A 17,485-nucleotide genomic window follows, 5' to 3' on the forward strand; every position below is an offset into this window, starting at 1 on the left:
GTCCTTTTCTTCACTGGACACGGCCCATTCCCGACATACCTACACAGATTCCACCTGGCCAACTCTCCTTATTGTAGCTGTGGGGAGATAGGATCCCCAATTCACTATGCCACCGAATGCCTACTGACTCTCTCATGGCACATGAGGAAGCCAGAAACAAGTCTCGAGGAAGAATGGTACAGGAGAGTTGCATTGAATACCCTTTCACGCGGCAAGATCCACTCCATAGTAAACCATATTCATAAATACCTAGACCTCTTCAAGACTACACAATAGCTGAGACCAAAATGCCACTTGTCAAAATCAGCCAAAATTATAACTTCAAAAGTCCCTCAAAAGTGCAGTTCTGACGAAGGAAATCAAAACCACAGGACTCAGAAGGACGTTACAGATTTCTGACTTTTCAGTGATAATTTATATGCTTATACATATCATATAGATGTTCTCAATGTAATTTATCAGTTTTTTCAGTTAGTAATCTCTTTTCCCTGTAAATTGAACCTATAGTGACCATTTGTTTAAGTATCCTTGTCCCCTCTATTCGGTTATTACGTCACCAAAAAATTAAATACAGTCGTGTAGGATTTGACACCGTTGGGATTCTCTCTGGAGAACCCTGGATGTTTTGTCGTCTCTTTCTTTCTACCAACATTTTCTTTCTTTTTTTTCCCCGTTCCATCTTGTGCTCATCCAACTGGTTAGATAACTTAGTGTTATAGGCTCTGGGGGCACAGGATGGCGTTATGTTATGTGACTTCCTTTGGTTATTATGGATTAGCAAATTTAAAAAATTGTAATGCTAAATACATCAGAATCCAATTGTTAATATTTGTTCTTTTTCACAATAGGTCAAATGAAAACTATTATGCTTGTTTTACAAGTTAACATTTCTTTACTTAATTTCACTTTTATTCGAAAGAATATTAATTAAAATATTTTCTAACACTTATTTATACATAAAGTTATACTTAAATTATTTTAATCAACACGATCTTCTGTTATTGATGCAAGAGTAAAGGTATTTTTATTGTCATTGCAATCAGTGTTGCTGACCTTCAAACTGTGGATTCAGCTAGCAAAGATGACCTTCACTTTCTTTGTAAAAAATATACAAAAGTCGTGTTTTTATCAGTTACAATGCATAAGGAAATGCGTAAATTCGTGATAGCTCAGCATTATAGTGGCATATTGTCATCATGGCAAAAAAAACAAAAAAAAAACATGATCGATTTATTTAAGACCAAAACTATAAAGGAAAGAAAAATCTATTTGTACATATCCATGGCGAATTATATTTTAGTCATAATTACATATAAGTTTCTTTTCATTTGAGCTCCGCTCCATAATACAAAGACTTTATACTCCAGTTTGCATTAAAATGCAGTTCAATTTGTTCATTGCGATGCAAATTTTTCAAATTTCTCCATTCATTTCGGCAAAATCTACAGCAGATTATTTTGATTCAATAGAGAATCTAGTTGGGGATATAAAAGAAACTATTTGTGGTATGTGCATTTTTAATTGTTTGATATAAATTATAAGGAGCTATAAATGATTCGTAAACGAAGTACGTGAAAAAGATAAAATAAAATGTAATAAATTATTAATAAAAATTCTAAGAAAAAATAGAAATTCATCACATAAGTTGTAAAATATAATTGATATAAATTATAATGTATTTATAATAATTAGGCATCCTTCATTAACTCGTCGTTTTGATGAAACATAGAATATTAAAGTTCTTTGTAGATATGTACGTTATTAAAATTCAATACGATCTCTTATTTCAAAATTCTAATGTACATTATAAACGAAGGAAAAGGAACACTAATTCTTCAAAAATAAAAATTAGAATTCGAAAAAAATTTACAAATAATTATAAAATTAATTAGCCCCTTAACTTATCATTAATCTATAAGCAACAAAATTTACGTCAAAACTCAAACAATTGAACAAATATATGAAAATTTTTATTCTATAATATTTATTTATTCAAAACTCAAACAATTGAACAAATATATGAAAATTTTTATTCTATAATATTTATTTTACCAATATATCACAAAACTATGCTTTTATTGAAATTTTTATGTACTCCAATTGGAAATTTTTATTTTCATAACAATGAAACCAAAGGAAAAAAAACATGGCAGTATTGTTAAAAAAAGTTTTACTTTTAGTAACAAATCGTCACGACTTTTTTCGAGATTAGAAGTCAGGTAAAGACTTTACTTGACTTTACAATATGAGATGATGTTTTTTCTACTTCTTAGACTTTATGCAAAATCTAATAATGATAAACCCATAAGAAAGTATTTATTGATTCAACTCACTACGTTCATTCTACGGCATTCACATACGTACAAATAGGTAAATACATAAATAGTCAAGCCGGTGATGAGTTTGTCTGACAGCTTGATATACATCAAATGTCAGGTTTCATTGATATTATTTATTCTGCTCAGTATTATTGCTTTCACATATGCGTGATTGAACAGACAGATTTACGTTCAATGGATTCCTTCCAAAATTTGATAGAACTTATGAATGAAATTAATTTATTATTGAAAGGCCGCAAAATAGTGTTGCAAAAAGGGCTAAAATTTAATTCCAAATATTTATTAAATCTGAAAGGAAAATGTTACGAAAAAGAAGAAAAGTTAATTTCATTCATTATAAAAAAATGTAATTTTTATTCGCTGAACATTTTTAATTATATCTCCGACAAGACAGTAACGAATAAATAAGCTAATGAAAATTTTAGAAAATCATTTCTTAATGAGAACTTATTATCCTAGTGACCTATTAAATCTAATGATTTAAGAAATCTCGTAATGAGACAGGCAATTAGATAAAATAGATTTTTATTATCATAGAGAACTAATCTATGTTGATAATAGTTTATATAAACTAAAGAAGAATGTTATGTTTTTTTTTATATTTGTTGGCATCAAATAGTTAGGAAGAAAATAAATAGCTAACAAACAGGTAAAAAACTCTTTCTATTCTGATTATTTGATCTATGTTTTTTTTTATCAACAATACTGCTAAACAGTAAATATTCCGACAGACCCATTTGCTAACAAAACTCCTTCTAATTCTTTCGAATCTAAAATTGATGTTATAAGAAATCAAAATCCCATCAATTTAAAGCACTATTTCAGAAATGATTTAGGAAAAAGTACTTTATAATATTGAATTACATTCATATTTTATGACGTGTAATATGTGTCCGTCTATCAGATTTTATTTTGAGGTTGACAAATTTTGACAGGTATAACAAAAATTGATATGAAAGATTAACAAATTTTGAAAGCAATTTTTTTGTTGGTTTATTTTTATTTTTATTTCATATATATATTTTATAATACTTTGCATATGATGCAAATAATGAGTGAGTGTTTCGTATTTTTTTAGAAGATCCAGATAAATTATATTCGAGAATACTCTCAGAATGCTTTCACGAAACCAATCTTTATAAAGTATGTATAAATTGTTGGTCGTTTCATCATTTGTATTTTAATCATTTAAAGAATTCTGTCATGCAATAAAATTGCCCTAAGAGTTGTCTTTAAAATACTCGATAGTCTTTACTTAAAATAATCAAATTTTAAATATTACGTCTTTGAGAAATCAATGATAGAAATCAGAATGATAGAAAAATTTCCGTTGACACAAATAAATTTTAAATTATCATGTACCAATGTGAATTTTAATATATTTTTATATAATACTATTTACCATTTTGAGCACAACCATTTGATAGTTGTAAATTCCTTAATAATAAGGCGAAATCATGAAATATACAGAGCATCAAATTGAAATTTTTCTCTTCAAAGTAGAATGGATACATAAGTTCCGAACATAAATATGATCCAGGCTTTGTCCAAATTCTATTGTTTATGTTTAAAACATTTAGCTGAATATATTTAGTTGAGACCTTAAAATATATCAACTTTAATGATAGGTTGCTTGATATACTTTTTTCCCACGAATTCCACTATTCCTTACTAAAATCTAAATTTGAATTAAAATTCCAAAATATTTAATACATAAAGAAAAAGAGTTCACAATTTTCTCTTTAGCTTTCATCTGATAGCCTTTCTTTTATCTTCTTATCGGAAATTGCCATGATTCTTTGTTTGTTCCTCATATGATTTTGCAAACGCCACTGATTCTCATCCCAGAAACATCATACAGTCTCATGATGAAATAAAAATATATCTTTGAAACTGAATTTATAGTTAATATCAGAATCAAAAAGAGCACTTTAGCTTCTGAAGAATAACACTTCCTAATAAATAAGGTATATGACATAAGAAATTTTCTCCTTTTCTATGTGGTTTCTTCTTCTATTACGTATTTGGAATCAATTCTTCAACTTAAATAGTATACGATAATGTCTGCGTTCTTCTACTTCTTTTTTCTCACAAATATCAAATTTTAAGTGCATTAATGTTTAAAGCACGGGTACCAAACAGTATTAAAAAAATAATTCACGTGAGGTAGTGAGAGTTCGCTATTTTTGAAAATATATTTATTTTTCGAATAACAAATTCTGACATTTCTTGGTAATGTTTTTGTGAGACTCACGTGAAATTCTTTCTTTTTGTTCTTTTTTTCTAATTTAATACGCCTATTTTTGCTCTTGGTTGATTGAGTCGTCCCAATAGCGTCATATACATATAAATATATTTCACACAGAGACTCCTGCATTTTTATTCAGATATCTTTTTTATTAAATTAACTGCATGTAACATTTTCATTATTAATAAATACAAGAAATTAGCTAAGCATTTTATTGATTTAGAATATTTTGTCTTTGCAATGTCTTTAATCGCTTGCTTCTTGCTATCATCTGTAAAATTAGTTAACTCAAAAAATGCCATACGATTAAAAAGTGCTAAAAATAACAAATCAAAATAGTAAAATTGTATTTGTAGTACAATTAAATTCAATTTTCTATTGTGTCTCAATATTTCAACTGGAAATCTTAATTTCAAATCTCTCAAATGGTCCCTTACTATAAAAAAGGAGGTTTCAATGCGTCTTTTGGACTTACAATATTGTATAATTGATTTTTCTTTCATATTTTAGTACAAACGCGCATTCAAAGAATGTTATGTTGGAATAGAAGTAGTAAATGGTAAAAAGCTCTATGATTGGATTTGCTCTCATACAGATGAAAGCGCTGAAAAGGTAATTTGAATTTTTAAAGATTAAGATTAAAGATTTCCATTATTATATCTAAAATATTTTTCTTAGTAGTAGATTAAATTTACAAAATTATTAATAATTAAAATTACACATTTTTCAAAAATTATATATATGTATATATATATATATCACTACTAAAAGCAATAGTGAAATTATCGATATATAAAGCATAGAAAATTATTGATGCACATAACAGCTTTACCCATGCACTAAATTTTTATTGTTGATGATTGAAACAAATTAGATTCATGCTATAATTTTCTAAGCCAAAAGATTCTACAATTTTTGTCATTTGATTTTGGGAATATAAAAAATTCGGTAAATTTTCCAAACAACATTATATAGCGAATATTTATTGATATTTTTTACGTTATTGGATATTATTGTCTATTAAAATATAGTTTTTTTTTATTTTTAGGCCGATAAATGCATAGAAGAAAAAATTAATCAGCAAGCGGTATGTATAAATTTGTATACATTCAATAAATGTTCCAAATGCATGTATTTTATTATGTTTCAGTGGTTTCCAGTTAAACTACGAATGTTATTAACTTTCTTCGCTTATTTTTTCTCTTCTTTTAAAATAATAAAACTATTGTATCAAACTTCTTTGAATATTATTCAACAGAGAAAAGAAATTTTATTTATATATTTTTAAAAAATATATATACTTATGATAAGCTGCATTTTATTCCATTATATTTAGAACAGTACCGAATTGATAAATAGTATTCCAGATTTATTCTTCAAAAATATTATTAACTATAAACCACTAAGGAAAGCTTTAAAAAGTATTAAAATATAATGAGATATCTTAAAATTTATCTAAAGAAAAAGTACCTTTGGCACCAGCATTTAAACTGCTAACTGCTAACAGCATTTAAACTGCTAACTAAATAACTATTGTTATTTAGTTAGAATAATTCATGCTTTTTAGTTCAATAGGAGCCTTTCATGCACTACTATAAAAATTCATGTTTATGAGGCACGATAATATCAGAACAGGCATTAGAATAGAATATCTTTTTTCTCCAATACTATTTCCAAATGAAGAGAAGATATAAAATAAATCAATAATTCTAATGAATCTATATAAATAGTGGTCTGTATTTTTTCCTTGCCCATGTGAGCTTACTTCTGTGTCTAAAATAATTTTACCAGATTAAAACCAATAAATAAATGAAATTTATTGTAATTTTTTTAAATGTTCATAATGGATTTTTTTAAACTCAAGTAATTCTCGTTTAGCTGCAAAGTAAATTTTATTTAAATGCTTTTAAAAATAAAATATTTTTCTTTATTTTCTTGAAATTTCTTTTTTGCAATACAGATTGCAACTAACATTTATATTCGTAATGAGCATGCAGAAAAATTAGAGAAATAATACGATTTTTAATTGCTACATATGAATATCACTAAATTCTACAAGATCATGTCTATTCATTATTCTTTATTCATTAATACTACTAATGTATTTTCTATTGCAGATTTCCACTCTAATTTCCTATAGAAAGGTTTTTTGAAAGTCTATAGAAAAACAGAAATACAATGTCAGTGATGTACAGCAATTAATTAAAATATCCAAAAATAAGAATTATCACAGGTTAAATTGATTTTATTTACAAAAAAAAAAAAAAAAAAAAAAAAAAACTTAGTTAAGAAAATTAACAGAAAAAGTGTGTCTAAACTCTAGACCAATCTTTTTCAATCATGTATCTTCGACCAATATCATTTTTTCCTTTAATTAACATATGATCGACATTCGGGAGGGCGGAAATCATATGCATAAGAAATACTACTTGACGTTATTCCTTAAAAAAATTGCATGTTTCAAAGGACACATTAGACTTACTTTATTATGATGTTCCAACAATTTACTCTGGAACTGCTAATTGTTCTGAAAGGTTATTTCAATAAAAAAAAAAAGATGTATAAATATGTAATGTAACTGTTTTTCTTATTATATTACTAATCTCATTCAATAATAATACTGTAAATAATATATTGTAAAATATATTTTCTAGCAATTTTACATTGTATATAATAATATTTAATAAATACTTTTTCAGGGTGAAGATACTTTTTCTGAATTGACTTATGATGTGATGGTAACTATATTTAATGATAATTATTTATGCTGATTAATCAGCATGAATTGGTTTTATAATAATGAAAAAGAAATATTTTTCTTTACTTATTACTTTTGGTTAAAAAGAATACGAATTATATTTAAAGAATGTAAATGTAATGCTTCTCAGAAATTTTTACAATATGTCTGATATTGGAATTCTTATGGTTCGTAATGTAAGAAAATGTGATAAAAATTAATTACTATAGACTATATATACTATAGACTATAAGATTTACATAGCGGAATTTTTTGCCAAATGCATCTTGACACAATTATTTTTTGATATCTCGCCTGTGTCACTTTTCTTTATAATATTATGAAATCTTACAAAAATTACAAAATTACAATTATTACTTGAAATTACAAAAAGATATGTGATAAATTTTATATATATTGTGACATTAAGCAAACCCATCTGATAGCAGTATTATGAACATCAAGTTGATATTTAAAAATTATTTCCAAGTAGAAAATATTATCAGCCGTAACACAATTCATAGTATTCAAAATTATCATTACGAGACTTTTGTCTGTCCATTGTATCAAAAATTTCATAGTCTAATTTGGCATTTATCTTTACATAATAAATCTTAGCATTTCCAAACCTCGAATTTTTAATAGAGAAAACTTTAAATGCTGTTTAAATACTTTACTTCAGTGCTTTAAAACTTTTCATTAAATAAATTTGAAGTAAGTTTAAATCAATTAGACCAAAGTCAGATACATTGTTTATATAGACTTTTCCAGTATGTTTTATGCATATCAATTTAAAAGGGGAAATGCGAGGTTAAATAGTTCAGAAGCAAAAAAAAATTTAGTTTCAATCACGTCAAAATGTCACATAATGCGTTAATTTTAACGACGAATATGTTATACCTATTTTGTACTTAAACACTTCACTATCATAATTGTTGTATCTCAAACTAATCTATAAACTGTATAAAATGTTTTGAAAGGTTTATCTAGCTTTGAATAGTATTGCTTTATTTAGAATTTAAAGAAAAAAATATTTTTTTTTTTTTTTTGGAATTTCAGAACTGCACCATATCAAAACTTCCATCTGAGGACTACAAAAGAAAGTGATGGATCCAAATGCTACTGAAGCCATTTTTTTATCATGTATAAAGAAGAGAAATTTTAGAAAATTATGTAAATTTTGTTGATGTTAATTAAAAAAATAAATAAAGTGACTTAGAAATTGTATATAAAAGAATGTGCAGAGTTGTTATACATTCAAACCGAGGAAATTTGGAATCTTTACTTATCTGTTTTTAATTATATATATCACTATTATTTTCAGTAAAAAATAAATTTTTCGTATTTTAGTTATGGGCTAGTTTTAATATTTCTTAAAAATAATAATTGATAATCAATAGAGATCTATTTTTATGTTCAAATAAATTCTAGATAAAAAAACTAAATGTTTCCGAGAGATATGGTAATTTTTAACTTTTTGATATTCATCATTATTTTCATAGAATCATAAATCATTTCAGAATATTTTCATTTCATTTCGTTTTCTGCATTTTAATGAAGAGAGCTATTATTCTTTAAACTTCATTACCAGTTGTCTCAGCTGGAACGAAATGAGAATTTATTTTAATTAATAAAAGACTGTTTATTCAGTTTTAGAAATAAAAAAAATATATAATTTTTAGTATATTGTGTAAAGCAAGTCAAAATAAATATGATTGCTTAAATACGGAAAGACAAAAAAAGCATATAGAATTTACACTTTTTACACAAAAATTCATACCACATTAAACAAGAAAATCTCCGAAACAAAAGTTTAAAAATTTGAATACAGCTATTTAGTTCCAAACATTGGATTTTAACTCTATAATTGTATATCCTGAGTTTAGGCGAGTTATATTGTATGTTACCTCGTTTTTGTTGCATTCTGCAAATTCCTCAAACCAGTTTTGCGGCTTACTATTATAGCATCCCATATAAATAACAATTTCCTTCTTTACAAATGGATGTAAATTATTTACATCAAAATAGTGATTTTAAAAGTCACTGACGTTCAAGAGGTATTCCCCCTCTTATATCTACATCAAAATGCATGTTCTGTTATTCTTATTCTTATTCTGTTCTGTTATTTTTTCTGTTCCCGTTTGAAAGCAACGTTAGGGCTCATTTGGGACGGACCTTGTAATTTTAGTCAGTCATCAGCTGATGAGGATGAACCTGCTGTCACCCCCTCTTCAAACTTCCACATCACACAAGCGGTTGGGAAATTTGGGAATTTCATCCCACCAAATAGTTAGCAATGCCAGCGACAGTTGACACAGCAAAAAAAGGAAAATAAAAACTAGTTTGAAAATGTTGCAAGATAGTTGAGAAAAATGAAACAACGAAGTTTTCAGTCCCATTTCATCCCCATTTGTAGCAAGAACATGGTTCAGTCTGAGGCAAAAATGAGGTACAAAATTCGGACCACAAAAAACTGACAATTGTTAGAAACCTCTTCGGGTTCTAACCACAACTGTTACAAATCTCTTTCGGCGTCATCTATAGGTGGCAATGTTAACTAAATTTTCAATTGGATGGGATAAATTTCCTGATTTACCAAGCATAAAGCAGCAAATGATATATTTCTATCGAGTCACGTCATTTATTTATTGATTTTTGGAAGCATTTATTGGGATATCCGGTATCTTGCAACATTCTCATATGCATAGAGATTTTCAGCGCAATCTGGCTGTTGCGTCACCAAACCGTAGACTTTCATTAAGCACTCGCGATCTTTATAAATAGTACAATAGGCAGTTTAATAAAATATCTTAAAACTTTTTAACATCATCTTTAAATTTACAATTTAATTATATTCCTGAAGGAAATCATGATGAAAAATAATAAATGACGTACAGAGAAGGACAAGTGGGTTATTAAAAGTATGAACCTGTTGGATGGATAAACACAGAAGTCTTGGTGAAAGACGTCGATTGACTCAATTAGACTCGATAGTTATTTCATTACATACGCTAAGAATGCCTTTTTCTCAATATATTAAATTGCTTTGTTGTCATCAAGTTTCATGAAAATTTTAAATATGCACATTTTTATTAGATTTCAAATAATTTATTTTAGATTTAAAATGCATGAAAAATCTTAAAAGTAATATGCAGCAAATGAGAAAAAGTATAGCAATTAAAGGCAGAAATTATGCTGAAACCTTTATAAAAAGATAGAAAACACAGATTTTGCTAAAAAATGAATGATTAAGTATTAAGAACCAATTGTAAAATAATTTTCAGAAATATTTTTATATATTATCTATAAATTAATATTGGAAAAAAAATGTTAGCTGAAACTAATATGAATTAATATTTAAATATTATTTTATCGCATGTTTTTCAGGGTTTTTTTTTTCTAATTTTTCTAAAATTAACTTAAACTTTCTTCTTCTTTATTTCCAAGAAATGTTAAATACTTTGGACTTTTAATATCTGGTATTTAAAGAGTGAAATTAAAAATGGTGAAGCCTTTGAGATTCTTATTGATGTGTGTTTCATATTAGGGTGAAAAAGGCCTTCAAGATACAATAATAGAGAAAGAAGGAGTAGGTACAAATTAATTTAGCATGACTTTTTCAATATATAAAGAGGTTTCGTTATAATGTTATTTAAGGGATGTAAATATAATGTAAAAGGAAGCAAGATCGGTAAACTAAATCAGAATATTAAAAAAAAATGTATTAAATTATCCCACATTATGACATAATTCTTTGAACAATTTACAATAACATGAATAAAATAAGTTTCATTAGTTTAGCTGGTAGCGATTTGATGACTTTTTTAATATATATATATATATATATATATATATATATATATATATATATATATATATATATATATATATATATATATATATATATATATATATATATATATATATATATATATATATATATATATATATATATTTATGTATGTATGTATGTATGTATGTATATAAGTGCTTGTAAATGATCCGCTTAATCGCAGTTTTACATTTAACTACTTATAAAACGTAAACACTATAAAAGGGTTGCGACAAAAAAAGGTTTGGAAAAAATATTTGCAAAATATAACCACACTAATTAGATTGCGAAAACATTTTTGCTAATTAATAAAAATTCATTGAATGTGAATAATTTTATAGAATATGTTCAGCATTTGAATATCTAAAATAGAAATGGGTTGTGAATGTATGCATTCATTCATAAATATACATTTTCAACAAGGATTTGTAACATTTTCATCAAGGGTATTAATTTTTAGACTTTTAGTAAATTGGGATTCAAAAATTAAGGAGTAAACCCAAAATACTAATTTTTGCACAGAAAAGTAAATTGTGAATATCCAAAAAATAGAAGATATGAAATACAAATTCGCTGATTGTTGAGGAATATACAGATATTATGAGCACTCGACAGTCGCATAGGTCACAGAACAGTGTAAAAGATAAAGCAGCGTAATGGAAATGAAACAGACAATGTTCATGCATTATATTCAATATTTTTTTCAATTGATATTGCAAATCACATAAATCAAAGAGAAAATCTAGACAAATCAATCTAAAGAAATATAATGGACAAATTAGAGAAAGCTGTGCACTCAGAAAATGCTTCTTTTGATTTCAGAATTACCAAAAAGCGTTTCTAGAAGGCCGTGAAGCTATTTTTAGTAAAACTTTAGTTAAATTTTAACAATTAATAAGTGTAATAGTTAGCGTATATACTACTGTACAGTGACTATAGCCAATAATAGTATATTACTGGTTGTGTTCAATTTATAGCCCCAGGAAATCGTCGGATAATTGTTGTCGAATGGAAACAAGAAATATAGATAAGAGTGGGGCCAAAATATACAGCATGATGGTAACTAAGAGAATAAACTGTGTTGGTTTTATTGCCAATCTACAAAAATATATCAGTGAAGACGAGAACACATTGGAATGAATACTAGAGAGAAAGTGTTCTTCTTACGTTAGAAAACATTTTGTTTTCTCATCGCAAATTTCAAAGTGCCAGTACATTTGACATGTCTAGACATTTTTTCTCCAATTGCTTGGAAATCGGACATTAGAGAAACGGTAAGCATTGCAGTCTTAAATTACAATATTTAAAGTGCCTACCAATTTTACATTTGTCATGGGGAATTCTTATGCCCAAATTAGATTCTAAAATATTATTTTGCACCACACCATCAATTTCTTTGGTCCTATTGGACGTCGCAATATCACCACCACAGTATTACCTGATATCATAGTGCGGTTGTATCGGCTATCTTCCTGTGAGTGAAAGAATATATCAAATGGTGAGGCGTGAATACTACTCTTCCAAAACTACGTAGAATGTGTAATGAAAGTGAATGGACGATACATGGCAGTGCTGAACCATCAAAAAATATCTTTTGTAACACTTTCCTAATGGTTGAATTAACTTCAAAATCTTCTGGTAAATTGTTCCTAAACATACGCAAATGATATTGAGTGTATTACAATGAATAAAGGGCATAATAATAATGCTTCATAAAAAAAAACTCTTATGATTGTTTTTCTTATCTTATCAAAATTCTTAAGTTGACATGCTTTTAATATCTTATATAATCTATTTTCACCTATATTTCTGTAACTTAGATTTGTTTCGCTATATTTAAGCTAGAGCTTGTTTGCATATGGTATTTATAACTTTATCCACAAAACTCTGTTGCAACTAATTTTTGACTTGCAGAAAAAGTTGACGTTCTTTAATTTTTAGATATAAGTGTATGTACAGCAATGAATTCATAAACTTTATGATAAAACTATCTTTAAAGTAAAATGAGACACAATTAATGAAGGAAATAACAAAATGTGCATCAAAATCCTGAATTACATGTAGTTACATGGTTACATAGGTTATAAGGATTTTTTGCAAGAATATTAATTACAATTCCCATTATCTTCAATGAGTCTAAAATTGTAGTTAATAATTTATCCAGAGTTATTTAGAGATTTCTACTTTGTGAATAAGCATTAAAAAAAATAAAATTTTATGAAAGAAATTTGCATTTTATTGACGAAAGACATTAAGATCAAAAATACAAAATTTCTTCTCTATATTGGAAAAATTATTTTATCAAATAAGGAGCCTCCTCTTCTGTATCTGTATATTAATTTTATAATTTACTAGCTGGCCTGGCAAACGTTGTTCTGCCATGTAAATTATTTCTAGTGAATATTTTGGTTGTTAATTAAAAAATAACGAATGTATTGTAAGTGTGTGGGGATGGGATCTATAACAGAAAGGGGAATGGAGCGCTGTAGACGATAATCGCTTATGAAAAAAAAAAAAAACACCAACTATTTATTTTCTTAATACAATGTATTCCATTAACGTAACGAACATATGCATTGTTTGATCTCATAAAAGTTAAACGTAAAGTGAAAAAAGTAAAATATTTTTTATCCTAAAGTATAAAAATGAAATAAAGAAAATTAATATTCATTTCAAAGAGCAATTGAGTGCACGATATTTTTTGTCATGCCACGTATAATTGTCCGTGTGAAAAACATGATGTAACCAAATATAAGCCTCAAACAGACATCGTTTGACCTTGCGACATATTGATTGTCATTGCGAATGCCAATCTAATAGGAAACGCGTTTGAATTCAATTTTCACGTCTGTGAAAATCATTGGAATTCGTGGCAGCAAAACCATTTCGACTCGGAATTTGCCATTCAAAATGGTAGCTCCGGTAACATTTTTCATCAATTTTTTAATGACCAATCGCGTGCCATTGTGCAGCCGTGGTGGGTTCAAATTCCGAAGTAAAATAACCAAAATATCTCTTTCTGCCAGTCACGCATGATTTATGTATTGTGTGCGTACATCGGGAAATATGCGATCAATGAAAGCATTTTGCGAATCAACGACAGTAGATATTAGTGGGCAATTTTATGCCTCCAGTATTTTCAAAGACAGCAACTTTTCCATCACCGGTATCTAACAATTGGTCCGAGAATGTGTCAGCAGATGGATCTTATAGCATTTGGACGCCCATGTTTATTTTTAGCTGGACTTCAACATTACACAATATTGGCGATGATTTCAAGTAAGCTTTGATCTCATCGCGGATGAACGTGGATAGGGACACCCTAATTACCTAGTGTTCGGAAACCAAACTAAACATAGAATCTTTCAGATATTAAAACAGGTTTGCATCTACCAGATGCGGGGTACTTAAGTCAAAATAAATTCAAAGGTTTTTCAGACACATAACGTTTATTGACAAATGGACGACACAAACACAGAGACACTTATAAAAATCACACGGCTACGCCGAGTCACAATTCGTACTGAATATATCACGCAGCTCGCAGGCTGACGTCACAACATCGCCGCCTGGTGGCGGTTACATTTCGCTTCGCTTTACAACATCCCCCCCCCCCTTGAGACTCAAAAAGAGTCTCAAGTACATAACAAACATTATTCAAGAGATCCAGTTTTTTAGGTGCTTTCACACATCTGCCAGAGGAGGTGTATTTTCTCATAATTACATCATCAGCAGGTGCTGATTTGTTTTGATTATGACACACATCATTAGAATTAGATTCCTCTCCCGTAGGTTATTTATGAATAGGTTGATTTGAATAAATTTCTAAAGGATAAATTCGCTATATAGGGCGTAGAACTGTCCCATGCTGCGTTTTAAGTTTAACTGTCCGAATTTTTCCATCACGCCCTGGAATCAATTCAATAATATTCGCCAAAACCCAAAACAGACGCTTTTTATTATCATCACCTACTAAAACTATTTCCCCAACCTGAGGACTACGCGAATGCTTTTCATTATGTTTTTGAACAAGTTGGCCAAGGTATTCCTTTCTAAAGTGCTGACGTAGGTCTTTCAACAAGTTGTTGCGATATTGTTTTCTTTTGTTGAGACATTTCGAACTTACCTCTTCAATATCTTCAGTGTTTGAGCTTTTGTTTTCGATAAGGAACATACTAGGAGTAAGAGGAATCAATTCTTCTGCATTTTCTGAAACATAAGTTAACGGTCTACAATTGATAATGGATTCACAGTCACAAATTATGGTATACAGTTCATCATATGCTAAATTAGATTTTCCTAAGGTGTGTTTTAACAGATCTTTGAAAGTGCGAACCAACCTTTCCCACCAGCCTCCCCACCAAGCAGCGGTAGGAGGAATAAATTTCCAAAATATTTTAGGAAATCTTGTTTCTTTCAGAATTTTACTCCAATTCAATTTTGAAAGATCACTGGAAGCGGCCCGAAAGTTGGTTCCATTATCGCAATAAATTGTTCGTGGCCGGCCCCGTTTAGCGATAAACCGTTTAAGGGACAAAAGGAAAGAGTCAGAAGACAGAGAATTTACAAGTTCAAGGTGAATGACGCGATAGACCGCACAAGTAAAAAGAACTATCCACACCTTTTCTTTATCCTTCAAAAACAGTGGCCCTGCCAAATCTATTCCCACCATTTCGAAAGGCGCACAATCCGTTACTCTATCTGGTGGTAAAGGCGTGGGTTCGCTTGACATAGATTTTATTTTAAAACGTTTACAAATTACACAATCATCTAGGACATTTTCAATAGCTTTCCTAGATCTTATGATCTAATATCTTTCTCTTAATAAACTTTGCATCATTTGAATTCCTGCATGACAATTTTTTGTATGTACAAATGCAATTAAAAGTTTAGTAAATACACATTTTTCAGGTAATAATATTGGGTACAAAAAACATCTCTTATCATTCCGGTTAATTATTTTTGTTTTTACTCTTAATATACCTTCATTGCCAAGGAAAGTTTCAATGAAATTGGAAGATTTTGCATCGGAAAGATAACAATTCTGCACTAAAAGAATTAACTTTATTTCAGAATATTCAATTTCAGATTGTGAAATTTCAGAGACTTTACGTTTGTCATTAACCTCACAGTTATTCACAAATCTCAATATCCATGCAAATACTCTAATCATTTTATTGTAATCCGATATTCTTTCCGCATACCAATGGTGTGTGTCTTCGGTTAGATTCATGTTTACAGATTTAGACTTTTTCCTTTCAACGTCCACTTCATTAGGCTGACAAACGACGCTGCTGAAAGGCCAAAACTCATGGTTATCTTTTAACCATGATGGACCTTCCCACCATCTCGATCTCAATATCCATGCAAATACTCTAATCATTTTATTGTAATCCGATATTCTTTCCGCATACCAATGGTGTGTGTCTTCGGTTAGATTCATGTTTACAGATTTAGACTTTTTCCTTTCAACGTCCACTTCATTAGGCTGACAAACGACGCTGCTGAAAGGCCAAAACTCATGGTTATCTTTTAACCATGATGGACCTTCCCACCATCTCGATTTTATCATTTTTTGTGGGGAACATGAAATATACTTTACGACCTATTCTCATATCTACCAAATACACATAATAAAATTTCATAAAAATCCGTAGGGCCGTTTCGGAGGAGTACGAACACAGACACCGTGACAGGAGATTTTCAGAATGAAGAGGCACTTTGGGAAGTTCTGGAAAATATGCCGATAATGATATCCGCAACTTTTTAGAGAAATTATAACTGTACATTCATTCATTGATTTAATGTCGATGACATTTATATGGAATTAATCTTTAATTTTTACATTCAAATGATTTCTGTAGGTAGGTAGGTAGTTGGGGTTTTTTGGCGCAAAAGGCAAATTTGGCCATACTGCGCCAAGCATATGGTATTATATAAAAATTGAGATTGAAATGTAATTTATTTTTAATGCTTCAGCAATTCAATAAAAATATGGATATAAAAGTTTTAAAACCTAATTAGCACAAAAGTAATATTCAGAATTCCAGCGAATGAAATTGCACAAAATCTTATTCAGCAACAAAATTTAAAAATTAAAACACAAATTCAATGGAACTATCAATATAAGAAAACGCCCAAATACATGAAAATAATAAGCCAATAAAAAGTTGCAAAATAAACAAAGAGAGTGCAATTGAAAAAGGATAAAGTTTATCTAAGATGACGATTTATCAGATACATGTAAAAAAGCGAATAGCTTTTAAAAAGTTAAAAATATTTGGGTGGTGTTTTTCACCCACCAAGTCCTGCATAATTAGAGACGATGA

General features: G+C 28.6%; 1 protein-coding gene across 1 annotated transcript; it reads left to right on the top strand.

Annotated features, from left to right (window-relative positions):
• Positions 1 to 1,289: 1,289 nt before the first annotated feature.
• LOC129964036 (uncharacterized) lies at positions 1,290 to 8,572 on the top strand. Its single transcript, XM_056078702.1, has 6 exons — positions 1,290 to 1,505; positions 3,418 to 3,482; positions 5,098 to 5,199; positions 5,636 to 5,674; positions 7,287 to 7,325; positions 8,384 to 8,572. Exons 1-6 carry the CDS (start codon positions 1,379 to 1,381, stop codon positions 8,429 to 8,431), a joined length of 420 nt encoding a protein of 139 aa, XP_055934677.1. The 5' UTR covers positions 1,290 to 1,378; the 3' UTR covers positions 8,432 to 8,572.
• Positions 8,573 to 17,485: the final 8,913 nt, after the last annotated feature.

This window comes from Argiope bruennichi, chromosome 3 (genome assembly GCF_947563725.1).
Source record: "Argiope bruennichi chromosome 3, qqArgBrue1.1, whole genome shotgun sequence".
Lineage (NCBI taxonomy): Eukaryota > Metazoa > Arthropoda > Arachnida > Araneae > Araneidae > Argiope > Argiope bruennichi.